At 33.9% G+C, this 22,694-nt stretch overlaps 3 protein-coding genes across 5 annotated transcripts in view; 2 read left to right on the top strand and 1 right to left on the bottom strand.

Moving 5' to 3' along the window:
• On the top strand, window positions 1-3,404 carry LOC148299463 (GPN-loop GTPase 2). Of its 2 annotated transcripts, none has more exons than XM_088276060.1 (3): window positions 1-71; window positions 366-412; window positions 942-3,404. In XM_088276060.1, exon 3 carries the CDS (start codon window positions 1,400-1,402, stop codon window positions 2,300-2,302), a length of 903 nt encoding a protein of 300 aa, XP_088132186.1. In that variant the 5' UTR covers window positions 1-71; window positions 366-412; window positions 942-1,399; the 3' UTR covers window positions 2,303-3,404. The 2 variants fall into 2 exon arrangements, with proteins under 2 accessions (XP_088132186.1, XP_088132187.1); XM_088276061.1 differs by having other exon boundaries at window positions 1-86.
• Window positions 3,400-19,536, bottom strand: LOC148299462 (constitutive coactivator of PPAR-gamma-like protein 1 homolog). 2 transcript variants are annotated; one of them, XM_088276058.1, is made up of 17 exons: window positions 19,446-19,536; window positions 17,733-17,956; window positions 17,057-17,358; window positions 16,131-16,439; window positions 15,622-15,811; window positions 14,573-14,679; window positions 13,922-14,062; window positions 12,762-13,005; window positions 12,218-12,356; window positions 11,848-11,973; window positions 11,142-11,250; window positions 9,156-9,380; window positions 8,986-9,061; window positions 8,303-8,478; window positions 7,652-7,827; window positions 7,033-7,351; window positions 3,400-6,950 (listed from the first exon to the last, which is right to left on the bottom strand). In XM_088276058.1, the coding sequence occupies exons 2-17, from the start codon at window positions 17,878-17,880 to the stop codon at window positions 6,861-6,863; spliced, it is 2,877 nt and encodes a 958-aa protein (XP_088132184.1). In that variant the 5' UTR covers window positions 17,881-17,956; window positions 19,446-19,536; the 3' UTR covers window positions 3,400-6,860. The 2 variants fall into 2 exon arrangements, with proteins under 2 accessions (XP_088132184.1, XP_088132185.1); XM_088276059.1 differs by having other exon boundaries at window positions 9,156-9,374.
• A 469-nt stretch (window positions 19,537-20,005) lies between these two features.
• IntS12 (integrator complex subunit 12) overlaps window positions 20,006-22,694 on the top strand; it is a 3,255-nt gene continuing 566 nt past the window's right edge. Inside the window, exons 1-3 of the mRNA XM_088276057.1 lie at window positions 20,006-20,151; window positions 20,558-21,013; window positions 21,413-22,694. The exon at window positions 21,413-22,694 is cut by the window's right edge and continues 566 nt beyond it. Of these exons, the coding sequence (XP_088132183.1) occupies window positions 20,573-21,013; window positions 21,413-21,715 (744 nt within the window). The 5' untranslated portion in view covers window positions 20,006-20,151; window positions 20,558-20,572 and the 3' untranslated portion in view covers window positions 21,716-22,694. The remainder of the gene's footprint in view (window positions 20,152-20,557; window positions 21,014-21,412) is intronic.

Raw genomic sequence — 22,694 nt, 5'->3', positions numbered from 1 at the left:
ACTTCTGTGTTCGACTACATACAATCGATATAATCCCGTGTCATCTGTCAAATATAGTTACACTTTGTGAAGTTAGTAGATTTTCGGTTTGTAATATAAATAATATTTATCACTGAATAAAATTAATGATACTGAGAAAAGTTTCGGATTCTAAAAATATTACATTATAATTATATACATATATATAAAATAAGTAGCTTAGTAACCCCATATTTTGTTTGAAGGTTAGAAGCATGACGACTTGTATTGCACCTAATAAATCGCATTTAATACTAGCATCTTTTTCCTAATCCCAATACATTTTTAAAAATAAATTACATCTCTGAACTTTAAAAATATTAATCTACCCATTAATTTTATTTCAGAAAAAAACTGATAAGTAAAGATCCCTGGACGATTGACGAATTTAAAGGTATGTTTTTAATTTTAGCATTAACATATTGTTTTCATTTAATTAGTGCTTGGAAGTAATAATGGCTCAAATAATACATATTAAAATGTATTGCGTGGAAAGTCTCATTCAACATCTCCTTGAAATACTTACTGCAGTAAGCTTTCTCAAACTTAAGCCAAAATAAGAACCAGAGCAAGGTGTAATGCAGCTCTGGGATGCAAATTGTAAATGTTATCAGAAATTCCACGATATATTCCAAACCTTACCAACATGATTTTCCTGTAGCAATTGTTATTTAAGAACCCTCTTAATTGGATTTGAATATTTGTTTCTCAAACCCTTAACTGGCTACCTGATTTATGATCAGTCACATTACTGGAAGAAAATACATTATTTTAAAGAAAAAATCAGTTACCAGAAATATTTTGCAGATAATATTTTTATTCACCATGCATAATAAATCGAATAAAAATAAAAGTAATATTCTATGAAAACATCCATTCTACTATGGTAGTATACAATTTAAGAATATTAATCATTGTTTTAGATTTTCTCCTCGATGAAGTGGAATTATGGAACTACCTGAATTGATGAAAAAACTTTCAACAAATTATCATTCCCTAATATCTGACACTAAGTTGTTTAGATGTATCGGTGCTGAGATAAACAGTATTCATACTGATTTTGTGTGGGCAGAATTCTCTGATTGTAATTTCTTATTAGTTACACAATTCAAAAAAATTGGATCTCTAATATTAGTTGAAAAAGATAATATATCTGCCATCGACACACAGAAAGAATCTTTCGAATCCAAGATATTGTTGGGAGCCTGTGATATAGAAAATCAATTAGCCGCTCGATATTTAGCAGGACAATTGAACATAGAGAAACCTCTGTATTTTTCGTCTAGTTTAAAAGACTATAATGTAGAAACGCTTAAAGCTGTAAAGGATATTTATACAGACATATTCTGCGGTTAAGAAATATTGGAAGAAAATCACCACAATGGGTAGTAAAGTTCTTCAACACATTAAGCAATCTAAAGGTCTCTATGGACAACTGGTAGTCGGTCCTCCTGGTTCCGGTAAAACCACATACTGCTGGAAATTTTCAGAGTATATTAAAAAACAAGGCAGAAAGACAATACTTGTCAATTTAGATCCCGCTAATGATACTTTACCATATCAACCCGATATTGATATCAAATCCTTAATAAAACTGGAAGACGTGATGTCCGATTTATCACTCGGGCCAAATGCAGGCTTGATGTATTGCATTGAATATTTAGAGTTAAATTTTGATTGGCTTTATGAAAAAATATCAGCTAAAGGAGACAAATGTTACTTTATTTTTGACGTACCAGGACAGGTAGAACTTTACAGTCACCACGGAAGCCTAGGAAAAATATTTTCATTACTTGAGAAAAAGGCTGAAATACAAGTCTGCACAGTGCACCTTGTAGATTCACATCATTGTTCTGATGCTGGAAAATTTGTTTCTTCTTTAATTCTTTCATTAAGTGCTATGTTGAGAATCGGTTTACCACACGTTAATGTACTCTCTAAAGTTGATGTGCTTAAGAAGCACTCTAATAAATTGCAATTTGGACTTGATTTTTACAGTGAGGTTCTCGATTTGAACTACCTTTTAGATACTTTGGATAATGACTTAATAACATCTAAATATAAAAAACTAAATGCAGCTTTGATATCAATTGTCGAAGATTATAGTTTAGTTTCATTTTTGCTCTTGGATGTATTTGACGATGAAAGCTTAAAAAAAGTGATAAGTGTAGCAGATAGAGTGAATGGATATGGATTTAAAACCAGTGAAAAAAAGAATGTTAATTCTATGTTAGCTTGTGCCATTGGCATGCAAAAAGATTCAAATGAATATGAAATGACCTAGTTCTCCGCATTGGCCTAATAAGGTAGGGTTCTCCTCAAAGGCAAATTCACATTTTTACTTTCTTGGATACATACAAAAATCAAGTTTACAATAACATTACCACTGTCTGCATTTAAAACTGCTCCATAATGGATTTTAAAAAAAATCTACCAAAATGCAAACTAATCCTCTTCAGTGATGCCTCGCATAATGTACTCATTTCGTTCCCGGACCAAACTCACGTTAATGCGTTTTCCCATAACAATACACGTTAAAAAAAGATTTGTTCTTTAGCATAAATATGGTACTGCAACATAAAAAAGATACTGAGGTTTTATTTTCAAGTCACTCAAATTTAGGAGTGTACTAAGGCTTGCAGCCAAATTCTCTTGTTCCATCCTTTCCTGGTGAGTCACATCATGGACGAACAGAAAGTTCATTATGCGAGGCATCACTGTGTATATTTCTTTAAAACTTGTACATCTTTGGATTTTCATCAATAAATAAGTACAAAAAAAATGTTTTTATTAATATTTGAAAGCAGTACATAATACCTTAGCATCACAATGAACTTGCACATTTCAGTCATCATCAAAACTACTTAATTTTTTTAATGATTGGTGTAAAAGTACCCATTTACAAAAGGTAATTAATATTTTTGAAGAATTGATTGATAATCTTTATAAATTTTATACATCCAACATATATGGAAATACAAAAGGGGAACATTTAATCGCAGATTTAAAATTTTAATTGTAGAGGCGCTTTCACTTTTGTTCGCCGCATATGAAAAATGTGTTTGGACAGCCATTTGGAAGACAAACTATTTTTAATACACATATTATTAATTTAACAGATAATGGCGACTTTATTGAAAAGAGAGCGTGAGAAATTAAGTGAAATAGAAAAAAAACTTGACAAAGAGCTCAAAGAAAAAAATGCGCAGAATGGGAATTATTTGAAATTACTTCACGAATATAATGATGTGAAAGATGCTGCACAAGCTGTAATGGGGGCATTAGCTGATTTGCAGGGCATAACAGTTGCTGAAGTACATGAACTATTTGATATGGAAAAATATAATAAATTGTCATGATTTCTTAATAAAACAATGTGCAAATAATTGTATTTTATTTATTTAAGACAAGTACAACTCATACAATTTACAATTCATTCGAAATCGGCTTCTAAGATCCTTCTTTACAAAACTTGCATTCATTAAATATTTTTTTCAAGTGTAGCATACATTATTTATGTTTTTAGGTATACATTTTCAAGCCATAAGAATTGTTTTGTTCCGCTACTTCAAAGAAAAACTTGCTGCATATAGGGTATGACAGATTATCTAATGTATCGAATATTATATTTGTATAGCAACTAATAATAGAAATTCTCAGAATAATTGTCTGATATTTTCTAAGCTATTTTATATCATCGGATGTAGATAAATGTAAATTAAAACAAAAATCATGCATTTTCACTAACAGTCCACACGGAAGTACAGAGGACTGTTACTGTAGCCATAATGTGGAGACATTGTATGGATATTCCGATACTTAACTCCATGCACGAGTAACAATTATTTCAACTATATTAAAAACAAAAACACAAGGAATATAAAATCCTCGGATTGACTATAATGAAAAATCCCATATCTACTTGGATTGTTAAACATATAATTTAAAAGGTTTGTAAAAGTATTTTAATAAGTTTGATAAAATTCTAAGACTATTATATTTGTGTTAAGCAAGCAACAATAATTATTAAGATTAAGAATTTGAAATGGGATGGCTATATGGTAATAGCCATCATGCATGAAAACGCACAGTGTGCTGTGTCGGATTCACCTTTCAACTGGGTCTAGGACCGTAATAGTATACACTTCCTCTGGGGAGTCCCACCAGCGCCTCCCTGCACCACTCCGCGCCCCGCAGACGCCCATGAATGATCGAGGAAAGTACCGTGACTTGTTTATATAGTGACATTAATTATTTAATCATATGGCAAGTCAGTTTACTTTCTTGACTTTCAGTTCAAATTCAAATCATGTTATTTTAGCCATATTCTTGTTACGCCGTGAGTATGAACTTTTACTTTTGCAAGTAAATTGTATACAAGAGTTTCATTAGTGTTTTTCTTTGATGGTAGATTGCATTTTCTTTCGCAGTACCAATAAAATGCTTTAAATAACACTCCGGAAAATGTTTAATAGTAAAAAACATTAAGGCAGTGTAAATAAGACACAATCAGCTCCTGCAGCAATATAATATAAAGCTTACCAAACCTACTCATTTACCCCCAGCGAGGCTGACTGAGCAACATCTTCATCTTCGCAGTCTCACTTTTACCGAGCAAACTGTCGGTCTATTGATACATAGAATGCACCCAACGTTCATCATATCCAGAGTTAATCATACTTAATTTAGGTATAACAATATAACAAATATACAAAAATACAATGTTCCCGCACAGCCTTCCCGGGAAAGTGAAACACCCGGAATTTGACAAAATAATACTATCTATACCTTTTAACAAAATAGCACCTATCTACTAACTACACAGAATGGACGCCTCACGAGGAAGGAGGTGCGGAAACGTTCTGTCGAAGGCTATTTTAAATCGACTTAGATCTACAAGCATCCAGATACATTGGCAACTACCAACTCGACCAACCCAAACTGTACTTTTCAGGCCAATATCAACCGCGACAAAGGCACTACATATTAACTTATGGGAACCCAATGGTAACTTCCATTCTTTTTTAGTATAAAATATACATAACAATAAAATCATTTAAAAATTTCATTTACAATGATATTGAATATACAAATAAATCCAAAAATTAAATAAATTTTGTGTTACATATTTTCAAAATATTCTTTGATTCTAAAAAATATAATTTTGCTACACATATTCCACCAAAACATTTTTGAATGGTCACCAATTTACCTGGAAAATTTTGATGACTCAGTTCATACACACATTATGTAAACAGCTTAAAAATGTGTGTGTGAAAAGGTGGATCGAATAATGCAATCATCATTGAACTAAGATTACATCCATCTATACTATAAATGCAGTCTAGTCATGTGGAACATGCACCTCTCAGTTATTGTTCAAATGGATAATCAGGAGGCCTTGACCAGGTTAATACAATCATTGTTAGGGCGCCAATGAAGCCAAAGAGAAGGCGAGATGTTCCTGTAAGGATGTTACGTATTATTTGCTCAGCGACTTCACATCTTTACATGTTAACCCATTGCAACACAAAGTTGGCGAATTGTCAGCCAAGGTCAATTTGTCACTAACTCACAAAGCTGACAATTCACCAGTTTGTCTTTGAAGTTATTTTTTTTTACATTAAAATTGAATGACAATAACTGTCACAACTCTGAACTGAACACACTCTTCCAAAATTACTTGAGGATGAGCCATAATGATCTAGCTTATGAACAACAACAAAAATTATGTTTTTATGTTTTACCATTTTTATTTTGTGTGTAATTTAGTCTTAATGTTATTGTAATAAAAAAATGTGTCAAAATGAAATAGTGTGTTGTATGAACAAATTATGTCATCTTTATTAGTGGTGCAATGGGTTAACGAGTACATAACCCAAGAGCAGATTAATAGGAAAAATTAGCCATAATATACCATTTCATTCAAATTTGACAATTGTTTGTTTCGGTGCAACAGTATTGAGGCAGAGAAACAAAAAAACATTTAATTGAAGAAACCATTGAAATTTACAAACATCCAGAAAATATAAACAGAAAGTAGCATGAAATTAAAATCTACATGGTATATTTTTATAAAATTTATGACTGGCTAGGTACAAATTAAAATTACATAGATGGAATGTTTAAAAAAACACAAGTCATATATCATCAGATGTTATTTGTATAAAAAGGTCCTGAAGATAGCTGGTAAAGTGACTAAAGTAAATAACTTTTTCTGACTTGGAAAAGCTGGATATGTTTTTGAATATATATAGATCTGATGATGCGCTGAACATAATACAAGACTGCTGGGCCACTGATATATTTTCATTACTAACATTGTATGAACTGAGCCATTCCGTGAACATAAATATGAGAACATGCAAGCAACTAAATAATATCCCCTTTCGACTCTGATCATAAAAACTGCTTACATTAATCAATTAAATAGTATCTTATTATTTCTAATAATAGAAGTATAATATATATCACTTTCTGTCACAGTTATTTTTTAAATCTCTAATATTTTCCCGCAAATATTATTTGCACCTTTTGGATAATCGGAGATTGTGTTCTAGTCAAATTCGGGTTAAAGTGTCTTTGTTTAGTGAACGATACTGAATTAAATTCATATCAAATATTAATCACAAATTAGCGATTGTTCAGTCTGATTATTTTAGGAAATCTCAATATTTAAGCTGTCGTTTGCAAATATCACTTTTGAGCAGTTGTTAAATATGAATGTATCTACCAAAAATAGAACCTGCTGTTTAATGCGGTAAATACATCCACGCTACGCAATTGAAATTGAAAACTAAAATACTGAGACTGGTCCTGTTGAGAAGTGGATAGTCAATGGTTTAGTCATTCAAAGGCGAGTCTCCCTGGCCTTTGTGGTTGCCGTTGGAGGAAGCTCCGTTCACTACCGCCGCTCCAGATTTACCTGCAAGCTAAAACCTTTGTTATTACCCGATGCACGCAACAAAAGGGAGTACCGTCTGAGAGTAATATTTTAAGTTAGTATTTTCATACCTTGTTCTCCAGAAAAGTGCCATTGCTATCGCTAATCATAAGGTCTTCACATTTGGCAGGTGAATCAGTCTTTTGATTGCCTTTTTTTTTCCCTTTGGTGGCATTCTTCTTAACACTTTTGCCAGTTTTGGTTCGGCCTTTAGTGGTGGACTGAACACTCGAAGGCACTCCTCCCTCGCCGACGCTGTCCGACTCCTGGGTATCAGAGTTCACTTCCTGCATTACGGTCACATCCGTAGTGGAGTCCACCTGAGCCTCGGCACTCGAGGAATCAGCCCCATTGGAAGACATTTTTGTATCTTCCCCTTTTGCAGATTTTCTGTAAGCCAAAAAAATACCAAAATAGAAACATCAGACTTGTGCGGTGAATTTTTGGACACTCATTAAAATTAATGATTTTAACTTAAATAAAATACTACCACTGTTTCAGCTAATAATCGAAATCCTAAAACATAAAATTCATAAAAATCCACTGAAATTTTTGCCATGGTAAGCTCAAGTGTTCCTAAAAAATTTAATAAACAAGGGGCATTATTTGTTTTCTTCATTTTGCCAATATTTCATGAATTAAAGAGGCCGGTGTAAATAATCTCTATTATTACATAAATCTGCAACTTACCCATTGAGTGCGACCGTAGTCTGTCGAGCGGTGGGCGGGCGAGCGGCGCGTGGGCGGCGCGTGGCCCGACTGCCTGCTCCCGCTCCCCCTCGGCCCGCCCCCCCGCGCCCCCTTCCCCGCCCGCCCATGTACCCGTATGTGCCGCGAGGTGCCGCGGGATAACCCACGTATTTCACCTGACAACATCAAATTACAAATTGTCGGCTAATTATTTTATTATCCTCTACACAAATGGGAGATTATCTCTTATTACATATCCTGTTTCATTCAAGGGGGAAATAATATTTTGAAAATGTCACTACCCACCCTCTGACAATTCTACATCTCGATAATTTTTGCCAGCCTGTATGTCACCTACTTTTAATTACCGCAAATTATATCTAATATAAATTTTTGAATACCAAAATATCTTCGCCATCGAGTCCGCTATGTTTTTTGACACATTCTCATGTTGGAAAACTCATAAGCGTTTGACTGATTTTTTTAACCTAATTCAATGAAGCTAATGGACTTACTTTTATAGAAAACAAAATGTATAAAAACTTCCAAACGTATAAATAAAACAGTATAGTCGATTGATACAGTTGATGATTGGCAGTTGACAGCCGTTATTCAAACGGGGTTGTTAATTGTAAGGGCAGTATAGCGTACCTGATCATTGGGATATCTGGAGTTGGATGAGCGGGCGTAGCTAGCGCCCCACTGGCCCACCACCACTCCGGCGATCTTCAGGCGCGCCCCTCCGCGGGCGAGCCCGCCCGCTGCGCTCCCCCGGCCCCCCGTCCACCCCAGCACCCCGGGAGGAGGGTAGCCCATCCCCAGTACATCTGGCCAATCATACATTTTAGAATATAAACCACTCCTAGATAGGATACATTTCTAATTTTCGTTTGATAGCTTAATTAACCTCTAATTTTAATTTTCCTATAAACATCTAAAAATTATAATTTTTGCAAAATTCAAAGAATGTCAATGAGGTCATGCAGGAGTGGCTGGAAAGGGTCAGACAAACGTTCTATCAGCTTCAGAAATATTGGAGAATCGCTGGAAGAAGTGCATACAAGTCCGGGGAGGGGGGGGGCAATGTCAAAAAATATGGTACAATTATTTTTCTCTTATTCCCAAATAAGCCATGGGAGGAGAATGATACATTTTGACATTATTGAAAGTTTTTCATGAAAGTCTTTCGAGGGTTAAAAAAATGTTGAAATGTTTTTGAAATTAAAAATTCTAAATCTTTGTTTTTTGAAGGATGTAACTAGCTTCACTGTATATTCTATTTGGTAAAACAAGATTATCACAAAGCAAAAATGTAATAAAAATCTATTACTTACTTGGATTCAAAGGAAGCGGCGGCATGGCAAATTCAACATCAAGACCCTCCAATATTGCTTTACGCATGCGCTCCACCTAGGTAATGTTTTTTTGTTGTTTTATTAAAACCGTCAAATGTGAAAATTTGATTTGTATTTGATTGAAAGATGGTAAATGCTGGTTCACTTACTTTGAGAACAACTTCCACCTGGTTATCACAAAGCTGCACCAGATGTTTGACAGCGTTGGCTCTAGCCAGTTTGTGCTGGAAGAGTTTTCCATCGAAGAAAGTCCAGGGGGAGGCCACTAGAAGAGGCACAGGTGCTCCGCAGGCGTCGTTAGCTAACAGGGCTGTCTCCACACCCGCCATCAATAGCGCTCCCAGCTGGATACCCCGTACACTTACGCTCTGTAGCTAGGGGAAAGGGAACACTTACTTTTCTGAACACTCGACTTTGAGTGTGTGTTTATCAACTCAGTTACATCTCGGGATACATTCATAGAAATGAGGTAATGCGCTTGTACCCGCATTAGGTTGATTAATTGCATGTTAATTTCCATAACTTTTTTCTTAAATTTTGAAACACAGCATCCTGCCACGATGCACGGCGTTTAATTTTGTTAAATTCTAGTGTTATTTAAGTAATGCAGAGCTCGATTGGCTTTATAATAATAATTATGTGATTCACCCCAACATGTTATTAGAGATACCATTTATATCTGATTTTTTTATCAACTTTAACAAGTTTTCTTAAAGTGTGAAAATGAATTTATTTAAATCATATATGTTTAAGTAATTTTTTTAAGGAAAAAAATATGGGGACCCTATTAATGTTATAAAAACAAAAATATTTAACACAGGTGTGCACATATTTGTGCGTTTCAGAAATTTTATATTGCAACGGTGTGCTTGTGTTTGTGTATTTCAGAAACCTTTTGTCGCGGCGGTGTGCACATTTTTGTGCATTTCAGTTACCTTCAACATTATATACAAAAAATATGTCTTAACACATTAGTTACGGCAATGTTTTGATAAAACTGTATCTTGAGGCGGGCGACATCAGACAGCTGTCCGGAAATATAAAATATGTCAGTGAACTTCAAACTGTAGAGTTTTATCAATAAAACCAGATTTTTTTCATCAACATTTTAAGTAATAGAAAAAAATACAACTTGTGGTTTTAAATGTTCTTAAATAAAAAAAAAACCATTTAATCATTTTTCTTCGTGTGGTATGTTTGGAAACATTTACCAACATGAAGAGGAATTTTGCATTGTTTGTTACGTTTTATTATAATACAAGAATGCTCTGAGGTTGAACTCGGAAAACAATACAAAAACGGTTAAATGGTCTCTAACGTCTCAAAATAAAATCATGTTAGTCCACAAATCACAAAAGTAAAAAAAAATGTTAAAAACACTAATAAAATATTAGAAAATAAAAACACAGTTTAACAACCGCCGAAAACTCAAAATCTGCAAATAAAAAATGATTTATGGGCTTTCCCCACACGCGTTTATTGCTTTGTAAGTACCAACTGCCGACTTAAGTAAAGGACAATGATATTTTATTTCATTTTAGGACAAAGAAAAAAACGCACCGTCTGTATCCATTGTTTAAAGTTAATTTATAACATTTCCTTCAAAACAGATTACGACCATTAGCTATGTTTTGAACCAGTAAATATCAGTATTATTTTTTATATTACAACGACATCTATCCACTACACAACAAAAGCAAAAAGGCCAAGAGATTAGAAGTTTATGATGTGTTTTTTGTATACTAAATTGAAGGTAGCCGAAATGCACAAAAATGTGCACCCCGCCACCACACAAGGTTTCTGAAACGCACAAATATGTGCACACCGTTAAATGTCCAATTTTAGGATAGGTGTCACCATAATACAAAAACATTATTGATTCTTTTCTGTTACATATAATTCTTCACCATGCGATCTAATATTGCCTTTGTCAAATTACATTTCTTTAACAAACTTTACCATAACCAGTGTGTTAGTAAGTTAACCCGCTTGAGACCTCATATTTATGAGGTCCATTAGGAAGTAAATTGGGATAATCACAATAATATACAAACAGACTATAATAAATATCTGTCCGAGTACTTCAAAATATTATAAAGGTAATAGTAAAGATAGATAAATCAGAAATTACGTACTGTCATCCCCTGTAAGTGCAAAGGACTCCTGAGATCAGTAGCAAAAGCTGTTGCCAGAAAAGCATCTAATTCCTGGCGGCGTAGGCAAGGGGCAGCAGTCATTATATATCTGCGTAAGAAAAAAGTCATTAAACGAGCAAAAAAAAAAAGAGTCATTAATCACTACCTGATTCTCAGCCAGATTTGACCCATACATTGTCTCAAGGAAAGAAATTAAAACATATTAATCCCTCTCTTTTGAGAAGGGTGTGGATGTTCAATATGATTTTAAAAAGCATACTTTTAATTGAGATACAATAAAATATTACACTTTTTGTTTTTAGTTTTGTACTGACATTTCTTGGTGGAACTGCATTTTATAAGATAAAATAACAACTATGTAGTTTTTCCCACATGAATTTTATTTGACCAGCGACTGGGTTTCGTCGTAACCGACATCAGAAACCCGGTTGCTGATCAAATAAAATTAATGTGGGAAAAATTACAATTTTTTGTTGCATGTATGGACTTGTTGGTATATTCCATTTACTATTTTTAAATTATGGCTTAACTCAATTTAACAAGATTTTTATGCATATAAAATTGTTAAAGAGCAAATAAATACAATTACTTATATTGACCAAATGGAGAATGAATCAGAACCTCAAGCAGCTAAACATGGTGGAGAAAATCACCATTATTTGGGTATAAAGATGGAGTAGTTTACCTTAAGACGGTGGCCAAGATGAGAAGATGTTGCGGAACATAGGAAGTATTGAGCATCAGAGGCGAGTCAGATCGCATACAAGAGAGGAATGCTCTGAGGCGGCGCCTCTTATCATCCTGTGCTGTGCTGTAATGTGAAATGACACTTTTTGTTATTAACTAGTAATTTGCTATTTGCCAAGTGGCGAATTTTACCATAATGCTTTTACACCCTCTGTTTCGTTCATTTTAAAATAAAAACAAGACCCGTCAAGATTATCTTTAAATTTAAATAGGTAAATTTTGGTTTTTAATATGTATAACATTGGACCCTCTAGCGCTACAGTGCAACAGTACTCTAAGCTAAAGTTTCAATAAGCAAACGCACATACCCAAACCACAAGCGCTGCACAGTCGGCACAGGCCAGTCCAACATAACTCCGGACACGACATCAGGCGTCTTCCCGGGATTCTGCCGACTATAAATCCATTCAGAAACACTGACATCTAATTGATTGGGCTTTTCACCCTCTGGAAAACAGAATAGGTATCCAAATAACAAAAAATTGTTAAGTCTTCATCGAGTCTCACAATAACAGATTGTTTAAATGCAACTATCGCTATATGGAGTAAAGTCCCTTGATTAATTAGGGCAAATATAAGTCAATTTCAATCTTGACTGGTGATACCAGTACAATTTTTAAGATGCCTTGTTTACGCAACGCAGGCTTATTTTTTTAAATGTAATATTTGTACTAACCAACAAACTTTTTTGCTGTGATTTAATAACAATTGAGAAAATTTAACTCAATTGAAAGTTTTGTGAGAAAAAAATCACAATTTTCTAATATTTTATAATTACTGTTGTAGGAATAAATGAACTCTTACCATATTCATACTTTCATAGAAATACATTAAAGTAAAAAAAAAACTGACCCTTGGCTCGGTTAGCCATGAAACGGTGGTGGTGCATATTGAAGAGAATGGCGTAGACATTCTGTCGTACAGGGCGGTACAGACGGTGTATGTCGGGCAGTTCGCGGTGGGCCTCGTCCTCCAGTAGCGTGGGCAGTGCCAGCTGGCGGTGCTGCAGCACGGCTAGCAGCGCGGGGGACATGAGCCCCTTGTAGTGCCGCTCTGCACACGTCCGCAGCACCTCAACCGCCACGCTCGCTAACATCTGCAACATCATAAGCCACACTCATTTACATCCACTTCTGAACTTCATACACGCTAGTGGATTGTTCAATTCATTGTTTATTAACCCTTTATGGTCCTCAATAAAAATTCTTGGTAGTCAGTTGCACATTTCAGTGGGTAAAAATGAATGTCCTTTGCTCCACATACCGTTGTAATAGATACCAGAGAAAAAAATATGAGCTTGCAGTTTAACTTAATAATACTAATGATGTGATTAAAAAAATGTCAAATGACATTCGACATGGGACTCACGAGGAAAAAATTAATGTTGAACGAGATGTCGATGTCGACATTCGACATTTTAGGGTATATTGAAAAATAAATAAAGCTCTATATTGTGATTTTTTATATTTTGATACACACTTTTTAAACACAATCCAAATGAAAACTTTTGAAATAATTTTTTAATGTATAAAGTTTTATAATATTTTATTAATAAGTCAATTAGAACATAAACAACATAATATAAATATTGTTACATATATCAATGATTTTATGAAAACACGAACATAAGGGATTGTTCACGGTCCATTAAAACATTTAAATAATGTCTGAAATGTATCAAATATTTAGAGAACGTTTTTAGATGCTGAAGTGGAGAACTAAAATAATGCCAATTATGTTGCCTTCTTAGAATTATATTTTTTATATTTACCAAAATAAATGCATTGCTGTAACCGTGTGGCCACAATACAGATAAGATTAAATCAGAAAGGGTTAGAAAGCATACAATATGAAGTGCCATTGCCAACTGAATCTTAGCAATGGCGAGCCTGACTGAATACTGGGTGACGTTTGCGAGAAGTAGTTGGAATTTAGAGTGATATTATGTGCATGTGCACCCGAGCATATAATTAGAACTAGGACGTAGGCATACATGGGATAACTTGTCTTACCGTATTATTTGATTTGGGTGTGGCTCTGGAGGTGCTAGTAGATACTGTACTAGAATTAAGCTTATTTCCTTTCTTATCGGGAACATCATTAGAGGAATCCTGAGGCCAGTCTGCTGATTTAAAGTCTTCAGAAGGCTTTGCCTACAAAGAATACACGCTATAGATTATTATATTGTCGAGTAGCATCAAGTAGGGTGGATATGGCTGTGGATAAGTATGTGCCAGAGCAGAGGTTCCCAACCCTGGAACAATTCGTATGTGCTCGCCACTATTCGACAGAGACAGAATTTTTTAATAAATATTAATTAAAAATTAATTATTTTTATTTATTTGTTAGTTTTAATTTTTTTGAGTGCCTAGGTTTATTGAATACGTTCGTATGTTTGTGATATTGTATGTATGAGTGGTTCCTTTGCTGACAGTACTTAAAAATAAGTCGATTAAAAATAGGTGGCGCCCGCCACCCTACCGATATTTTAGAACGTGCTCTAGAGTACAAAAAGGTTGGGAACCCCTGTGCTAGAGTATGGGTTTCTGAGTACAAGTATACATAACGTACTCATACATTCATAATGTTCATATATATAGCAATATCTACTGAAGCGAATTAAGGTAAGAGAAAAGTTTAGAGTTGTTATTGAATTTTCTTACCTCTTCCCGCTCGTTGGATTCAGAAGCTAGTCTAGAAGTATCCATATCAGTTTCTTTGGGAAGGTTTACTGCATTATTGATTTTCTTATTATTTTTTGGTCGACGAGCTGAAATATTAGCTTGTTTAAACTAAATTCTAGGAAAGTTTTTTAAAAGCATATAAAATAAAAATATGACCCGCTATAAAACATATCAATAAAATTCAAATTTCGGCTCCCCAATTTTCAGTTAACAAGACCTATCATAAAATGTTTTGTGAGTGATGACCTTTTTTAATTTTTTTATATTTACATAACAAATTAATACAAATAGATAAATGCGTAATCCCTTTAAGAGTGGTGACTGACCGGAGCCATTTCGTTGTAACGTAACACGTTACGATGCGAGCATTCGTATGGTCAGTACAGTGAACCGAGCACTCCATCCATAGTTTTGGATGCTCGCTGATGCTCGCCGCGAGCGATGTTACGACGAAATGCTCCGGTCAGTCACCACCCTTAATATACAAAATATGGATCGTATTAATTTTTATTAAATATTCACCAGTTCTATTCTATATACTGAAAAATGAAAATCTTTTTCTCCAGTTTTACACTGTTTTTTGATATTCCACTATAAAAAGGTTTTTGAAAATATATTTTTTGGTTTGTAAATTATTTAACAACCTATTGAGTGACCAGGCTTTAAAACTATACCAACAAACGTTCCATTATACTGCCTACAGATGTTTAACATAGAGGACCATCAAAATATTATTGATATTAGAGAGAAGAAAAAAATACAAATAAGTTTGTCGTTAATCGCCAACCATTGTTTATCTAATTGTAGTCTACAAGCAGTGATGCCAGATTTGCATTCTTACTTTCGTCTTCATCTAACAATTTTTGAAGACAACTTTGGACATAATAATAGGTTTAGATGTTTTTTTTTTACAAAATGCCTGGAATTTCAAAAAAATAATACTTTTTCCTTTTAAAAAGTCCCGAAATAAATATTGCATTATTTAAGTGGATTCAACTGTAGTTAATAAATAGCATAAAAATGCATACCAGTTGCAGTTTTGTACTTCAAAAATCCATCTTTAGTACCATTAACATAATATTGAACAGACTGTTTGAAATGTGCACTTCGGTTGTCATTTGAATTTCCAAAAAGATCAGTGCTTATTGCATCTAAATCAATACTCTGTAGTCCCTTCACATAATCTGCTACAGCTCTTACCAAGTCATCACCCACCAGCTGAAATGAGAAAATATAATATAAATAACGCATAATGTAGGCTACAATAAAAGAAAATATATAATCTTTTTCATAGTGGAAGAAAAAGTTAGATAAAAAATCAAAGTTCGTATCACCAGTTGTTTTTTTAAAATTCCAAATATTTATTTTATTGAAACTATTTAATTATGAAATTAGTAATTAAAATAGAGGCAATTATCAATAATAATTCATTGTATTCAAAAGCTGAAATGAAGTACTCATCCCACAAAATTGAGTATGTATTGCAGTAGTTACAATTATATATAGAGGAGTCAGTGGTAGTGATTAAAATGCATACTTTTTTCTGATTGTTACTAATTCTCTTGTGGAAGTCGGTAAGGTGATGGTCTGTGAGCACCGTGTTCCCGAGCAGGGCGGCCAGGACGCACAGTCTGTCCTGCGGTACCTCTAGCCACTGTGCCAAGTCGTGCACCATGTACTCCTTAGTTTCCAGCGAGGAGCGGTACGTGAGCTTGAGCTGAGACGAGCTGAAGTAGCGCGGGGGCTGGAAGGCTAGGTACTCTCCAGAGTTGGCGATGATTCCGGCATACCCACGCTCCCGACACAGTCCTACCACCTCTTGGTGATGGTCGTCTGATGATACCATCTGTATATTACACAAAACATGCAACTTAATCAATGCTGTCGGGCTCCTTGTTCCGTTGCCATTCCACGTATCCAATGTTCAAAATTAGCTTAGGACTGAACACCCTGGCTTTGTACAATCACGATCGAGTTAACATCGCTTTGATTCAATGCGGTACCCTATGCATCACTCAGGTGCAGACAGGATGTAGTAGTAATCGAACACAATTATTATTTATTATATTACAATATTACCCAAAAAAAGTATTATTTTAATAATATATTTGTATAGTTAAAACAATGATAGTATTTTCTTATTAGGTGTGAAGTTGCACTGTTTCAGTCTGCTGATCTTTGAGAAAGATGTGCTAATACTAAAATAGGTTGTAAAAATATAGGTCAGGAGTAGGAAAAATCGACATGGATGTATGAGGAGATGCGTGAATGTGGAAGTGGCGAAGATTATTTGCAAAGACAGTGGTGTGGCATTTTATTCTCTCCGCCTACCCCTACGGATAAGCAGCATGATAATTAGTTTAAAAAACAATTATCAGTAGTAAAATTGGGTCACTTCCTGCCATGTATGCATAACTCAATAGATTAATAAATAAAGATGTAAAATTGGATTGTAAGACATACCACAGGTACATTCATCTGGTGTAAAGCGGAACGCAGACAGGACTGAAGCCCCGCAGGGGGCACCCACCACACCTTGGGAGGGGGGGTGCCCTTAGCTTGCACGTGGCGGAGCACGTTGTTGACTCTTTGTCGGTGCATTGCCTGCTGCTGCAGCCAGTGCGCAGGCGGAGAGGGGCTGGCGGAAGGGGCCGGGTGCGCGCCACTGAAGCACACGCACAGAGTAACCTGATGCTCAGCCAGCGCGCTGCTCAGGGTGGAAAGAAACTGGACACAGCGCGCCCACTGCCCGCCGCATGCCCAGTCTGAAATATCATACTTCTTTACTATACTCTCTCCATATCCCTATACGCGAATCAATTTATTGTTGTAATTATAGAAAAGAATTCGGTTTTATGAGATAATTTGCAAAAATTTATTTTAGAGAAATAGAAAATAGAGGTGTGAATTTCAAGTACTAAGCCATAACAAAAACGCATTGGGCATCGGGTGCCAAAGTAATGAGACAGAGTAGCAAATGATTTCACTGCTGCAATTCCAACAAATCCTAGTTTTTTAGGAAGGAAAGGTATTGTCTCCTAGTTCTAATCCTGGTGTTGAGTTTTTCTATTCTTGAGAAAAAATACACATTTTTTTATAAATTATTCAATATAATATATAAATTATTCAATATAAATACCTGAGAAAAATCCTCCATAAAGTCGGTCAAGGCAACCTTCAGCATCCAGCACCAAACGAAAGCCTCCAGCGTGATTCCTTCCAATACGAAAAAGATCTACACTAACCCCTTCAGCTTCATAAAGTGCTTGCAAATCTTGGATACCCATAGTTAGGGAGTTATTTTTAAGATTACAAAATATTCACTGGCGCCAAAGATATTTTTTTGAATACCCGATTTATAGACTGAAACAAAAATTATTATAAGTCAGTAATCGGTATGCATAGAAATACAGAGGGACTTGTTAACAGATTGGAGACAACATATAAAATTTATATATATATATATATATATATATATATATATATATATATATATATATATATATATATATATATATATATACATATATATATATGTATATATATATATATATATATATATATATATATATATATATATATATATATATATATATATATATACATATACATTTTGTCGGAAAATATATCCACATGTCTATTTCTTAGTCCTTAAACTAGAAGAACCTATTTATGATTTTAAAATAGGTAGAAAAAAAAAGAGAAAAAAATAATGTTTTTATATTATAAATGTCTGTCAGCCGCAGTAAAATGTATATTTTGTAAGCAGCTGTTTATAATGTATGAGATCTCAATAAAACAAACCAAAAAATCCCCGATTCCCAACTTTTATATTTATGACATTTCCATTTCTTTTTTTTTTTTGATTACCTAACGTCCAAGTGACTGAAATCTAGCTACGGCTTATGCAACACCGTTTATCATGTCCCTACTCAGGCTTCAACTTTATAAGTTTCATAGCCTATGCCTACTTGTGAGTGGATTTACTCTTTATGTTTAAAGTTACTATAATTCCAATTCATTTCCATTTCCAATATGATGCTTCAGTTTTATAATGTAACTATATTTTTTGTTCATTTTAGGCTAAATATTAGAATTAATCCAACTGTACAATGTTTTCAAAAGAAAAATATTTTTATAGAAAAATATTTTTCTATAAGTGGAGTGTTGATGGATTATTATTACTATTAAACATAACAAAAATAACTTTTTGTAGTATATTAAAATAAAAGCCTACCTACCACGGCAATAAAACCAAATGCAACAAAAACCATCGAAGAAACAAACAATGGAATGCTTCTAAGCGATCTCCTAGCACTGTAGACATGTAATATAATAATGGTTGACATAGTCAAGTAATCCTTCAAATTTCTCAATAATCATTATTATTAATAAGAACTTTGTGTCATCAAAGTTAACAATACGTAAAATATGTTAGACTGATGCAATTTGTAGACCAGCATGTGTTAAAAAGGTAAGATTTTAAATATCGAACTTGCAAATCCTCCATTGCAAAATGCATGAATGCACACCTATGCAACCGCTACAGTAAAAAAGATAAATGCATCACGAAGAAAAAGAACTTCTTAGTATAAGTACCAATTTCAAAATATATATGCACCTAAATATGTTAGCTTTAACTTCATCAATAATAAAACCGTAACGAATTGATAAATTATCCGTAACTAGAAACTCTATTCCCTGAACTACCGCGAGTTAAAATAACCGGCATGATCAATGTGTGACGGGGTTGATATTCCCAATATACGAATTAACATGAAGGTTATGTAAAATGAATTTATTTTCATGATGGCATAACCATTAAGGAAATATGTTTAATTATCGAACTTACCGGCAGAAAATTAAAACCATACCCCAAAGTGCAAAACAACGAAAACACTATGCACTAAACCGACGCCATTTGTAAATTTCTTGTGATTAGTGACCGGTGTTGCTCTATGCCGTGAGTTGCGTGTTACTAGCCTAAATATATTAGTATTTTCTATAGATTTTAATATCGGAAGGAATATGGAATGAATGGAAATGGGTTTTCATATTGACAACTGAATAGATTTATCCTAGTTATAAATATTCCTTATAACTTGCTTCTTATCTTCTACTTATTTCAAGAAAAAAATGGGATTTCTATAAATTATTTATTATATCAAATAATTTCAATTTTGATTTGGTTTTTTCAGCAGTTGACGATAAAAAAGTAAAATAAGCATAGATAAAATAAAATAATACAATCCCACCCCACCACTTTTTCTTCTTTTTAATGGCTTTTCACCCTTCTTGAGTGTTCTAATTCGCGTCGTCTCTTCCATCATGAAGAGAAATCTAATTTAGGTACCTACCGGGATTATTTATTTGTTTTCACCCCTCTAGGTTGGTAAAACTGTATGCAATGACATATTTTAGTAGTTTGCAGTGCGATAACTGTCAAAAATTGTCGGGGGTGAATATAAGAAAATTATTCAATTTAGTAGTTTGTGCAATATTTGTACGAATAAAGTTCGTACATCGCGTTCTAGATTTGATAAGATACTGAATTTGTGGTAATTAAAAATAAAATAAAAATCATTATATTGTGCAGAGTTGTATTTTGAACCTTAACCTATAATCATGAATCCTTTCAATTCACGTTGAAGGGATTCATAATTATATTTGAATTAATAGTCCATTATAATCTGTTAAATTTTGTATTATGATATTAGTGTATAATGTCGTAAAGTAACTCGTTACGATACGAGCGTTCGTATCGTCAGTACAGGGAGCCGAGCGCTCCATCCATAGTCGGAGCGCTCGCCGCGAGCGACGTTACGACGAAATGCTCCGGTCAGTCCCCAACTTTAGAAAGTTCCCAGTTATAATGAAAATGTTTTGAAAAAATGCAATTTTAGGGAAATTAGTGCTTCAAATATTATTAAGCATATTTATTATTATTTTTACCATTCATTACAGGTCAGAATAAAAGCTATGGCGTCCATAGAGTTAGACCCATCGATAAAGCAGGCTTTACGTAATCTACATTCAAGTGCTCGAGACTCTACCGAACAAGTAAGGCTTCTCTTGGATGAAGTCATCCGTCATGCATATGGATCCTCCAAGACTATGGCTAATGTATTACCGAAGAAGTATTTGGCCGAAGAACGTTCTGACAACTATCCAAACAAAAAGCATAAAGGCGAGAGTATCTCAAAATCCTCCAGTTTAAAAACTGTACCCATTCCCACACAGAGTCCTCAGCAAATTCAAATACCGGAACGTTCTGACGATGATGACTCCAGTATGATGGATAATGAGCTCGCCTTAGAGTTTTTGGAAGAAGACTTAACGTGTGCTGTTTGTAGGCAAATTGCAGTCCAAGCTGGAAACAGGCTGGTAGAGTGTGATGCTTGCCACGCGTTATATCACCAGGTTATTTGATCATTTTTTATAATTCAAATATGTACACTAAGAGAAATATAGGCTTGTACAGTAGGTATAAAATGAGTTATCTGAGTGCTGGTAGTATTTTTGAAATGAGATAAGTTATTGATTTTTTAGATGATGAAATTTTTAGAAATGTATTTGAATGGTACGGGGTTAACCACATATTTTATTTATTTCCATAGGATTGGTTATCTAAGTGCTGGTAGTATTTTAAAAATGAGATTAGTGATTGATTTTTTACATAATGATTTTTATTCAATGCATTTGAATGGTACTGTTAACCACATTTTTTTTCAATGCATTTGAATGGTACTGTTTTAACCACATATTTTTTCAATGCATTTGAATGGTAGTGTTAACCACATTTTTGATTTATTTCCATAGGATTGTCACAAACCAGTCATATCTGAAAGTGACATGTCATCCGAGTGGCAATGTGCAAGCTGTCTCCTCGCTTCTCACGTATTCACGATGGGAAGTGTATCAGGTTCCAAGTCAGGATCATCTACACCAGTCAAGTCTTCTCCCACCAAACAAGTCACATCCAAGACAGCTTCTGCCCCACCAAGCACTCCCTCAAAAGTAGTAATGCCTAACATCAACATAATATCAGCAGACAAGAGGTTGCAAATAATGAAGAAAAAGGCAGCTAAACAACAAGAAAATAAACGGAAACATTCCAAGTAGAAAATATTTTCAACAGTTAATCAGTTACTTGCAAATATATAAGATAAATTCCATGTATAGATCAGAAGAATTATTAAACATTTTTTTTCTATTTAGTCTAAGGATTTCAATGACATAAAAAACCACATTATGTAATAATATATTTTTATTATTTTTGGGTCTTAGATTATTTTATACAATTTGTTACATTTTTACATAATACAGTCGAACTCGATTATTATGAGGAAGATGGAACCAATTGAATTTGCTCATTATAAGCGTAACTCGTTATCAGAGAATAGGTATTTTTATAAACATACCCATCACAAGACAAAGTGTCTGAAATTGTTGAACAACACAACTTGTCGCAATTCAAACAAAAATACACAGTACACACATCATATATTTTTGTCAATCCACTTTTCCTATAAATGATAAGGAGATTGTTACTTAGTTTCTTAACAATTGTCATAAATGTAATCTGATTCTGGTACCATTGGTCTAGTCAACTGCCTGGTCGGATTTTATTGCTTAGGGCCAAAAATTTTATTTTTAAATGATGGACACATTGACAGTTTTCAGATTTTTTGACAATATTTTTGCTTGGTATGCCCGAGAAGTAGCTTGTTTTAATATGGAGAAAATCATAAACAAAATGTCAACAAATTTTTCCTCGGTAAATCCGAGATCTCACTATTTCCGTGATTGTAATAACCAAGTAAGACTGTATATTTTCATATAAAAAAATCTAAATACAAAATTCATAACCGACTGTAGGCTTATTGCGTTTTTAAATTAGTCTTGGCTTTCTTTAAAGAAACAAAAATGTTTGTATTATTTGGTAGTTGATCAAGCATTATTTGTAACAGTTTTACAAATATTTTTGTTAAGAGTATTTATTTTGGATGGGCCTTTTAATATGATGCTTAGTAATAAGACGCCAGTTTAGTTTTATGCAATCAATTAGTTCATTTTGTTTCCTTAAGGTCACCATTTTAAT

Source organism: Brachycentrus maculatus, unplaced genomic scaffold (assembly GCF_059751285.1).
Source record: "Brachycentrus maculatus isolate JH-2025_06_01 unplaced genomic scaffold, ASM5975128v1 h1tg001131l, whole genome shotgun sequence".
Taxonomy (NCBI): Eukaryota; Metazoa; Arthropoda; class Insecta; order Trichoptera; family Brachycentridae; genus Brachycentrus; species Brachycentrus maculatus.
Note: the sequence above shows the minus strand (reverse complement) of the source record. Positions and strands in the feature narration are given on the sequence as shown.

What these genes read in the sequence shown, in the direction of transcription:
- LOC148299463 (XM_088276060.1), top strand. Translation starts at nt 1,400, where the DNA reads ATGGGTAGTAAAGTTCTTCAACACATTAAGCAATCTAAAGGTCTCTAT.
- LOC148299462 (XM_088276058.1), bottom strand. Translation starts at nt 17,880, where the DNA reads ATGGGTATCCAAGATTTGCAAGCACTTTATGAAGCTGAAGGGGTTAGT. An exon ending in TTAGTAACAATCAGAAAAAA is followed by an intron (nt 15,812 to 16,130) that starts GTATGCATTTTA and finishes TTCTCATTTCAG; the next exon opens with CTGGTGGGTGATGACTTGGT. An exon ending in GAAGTACAAAACTGCAACTG is followed by an intron (nt 14,680 to 15,621) that starts GTATGCATTTTT and finishes CTAATATTTCAG; the next exon opens with CTCGTCGACCAAAAAATAAT.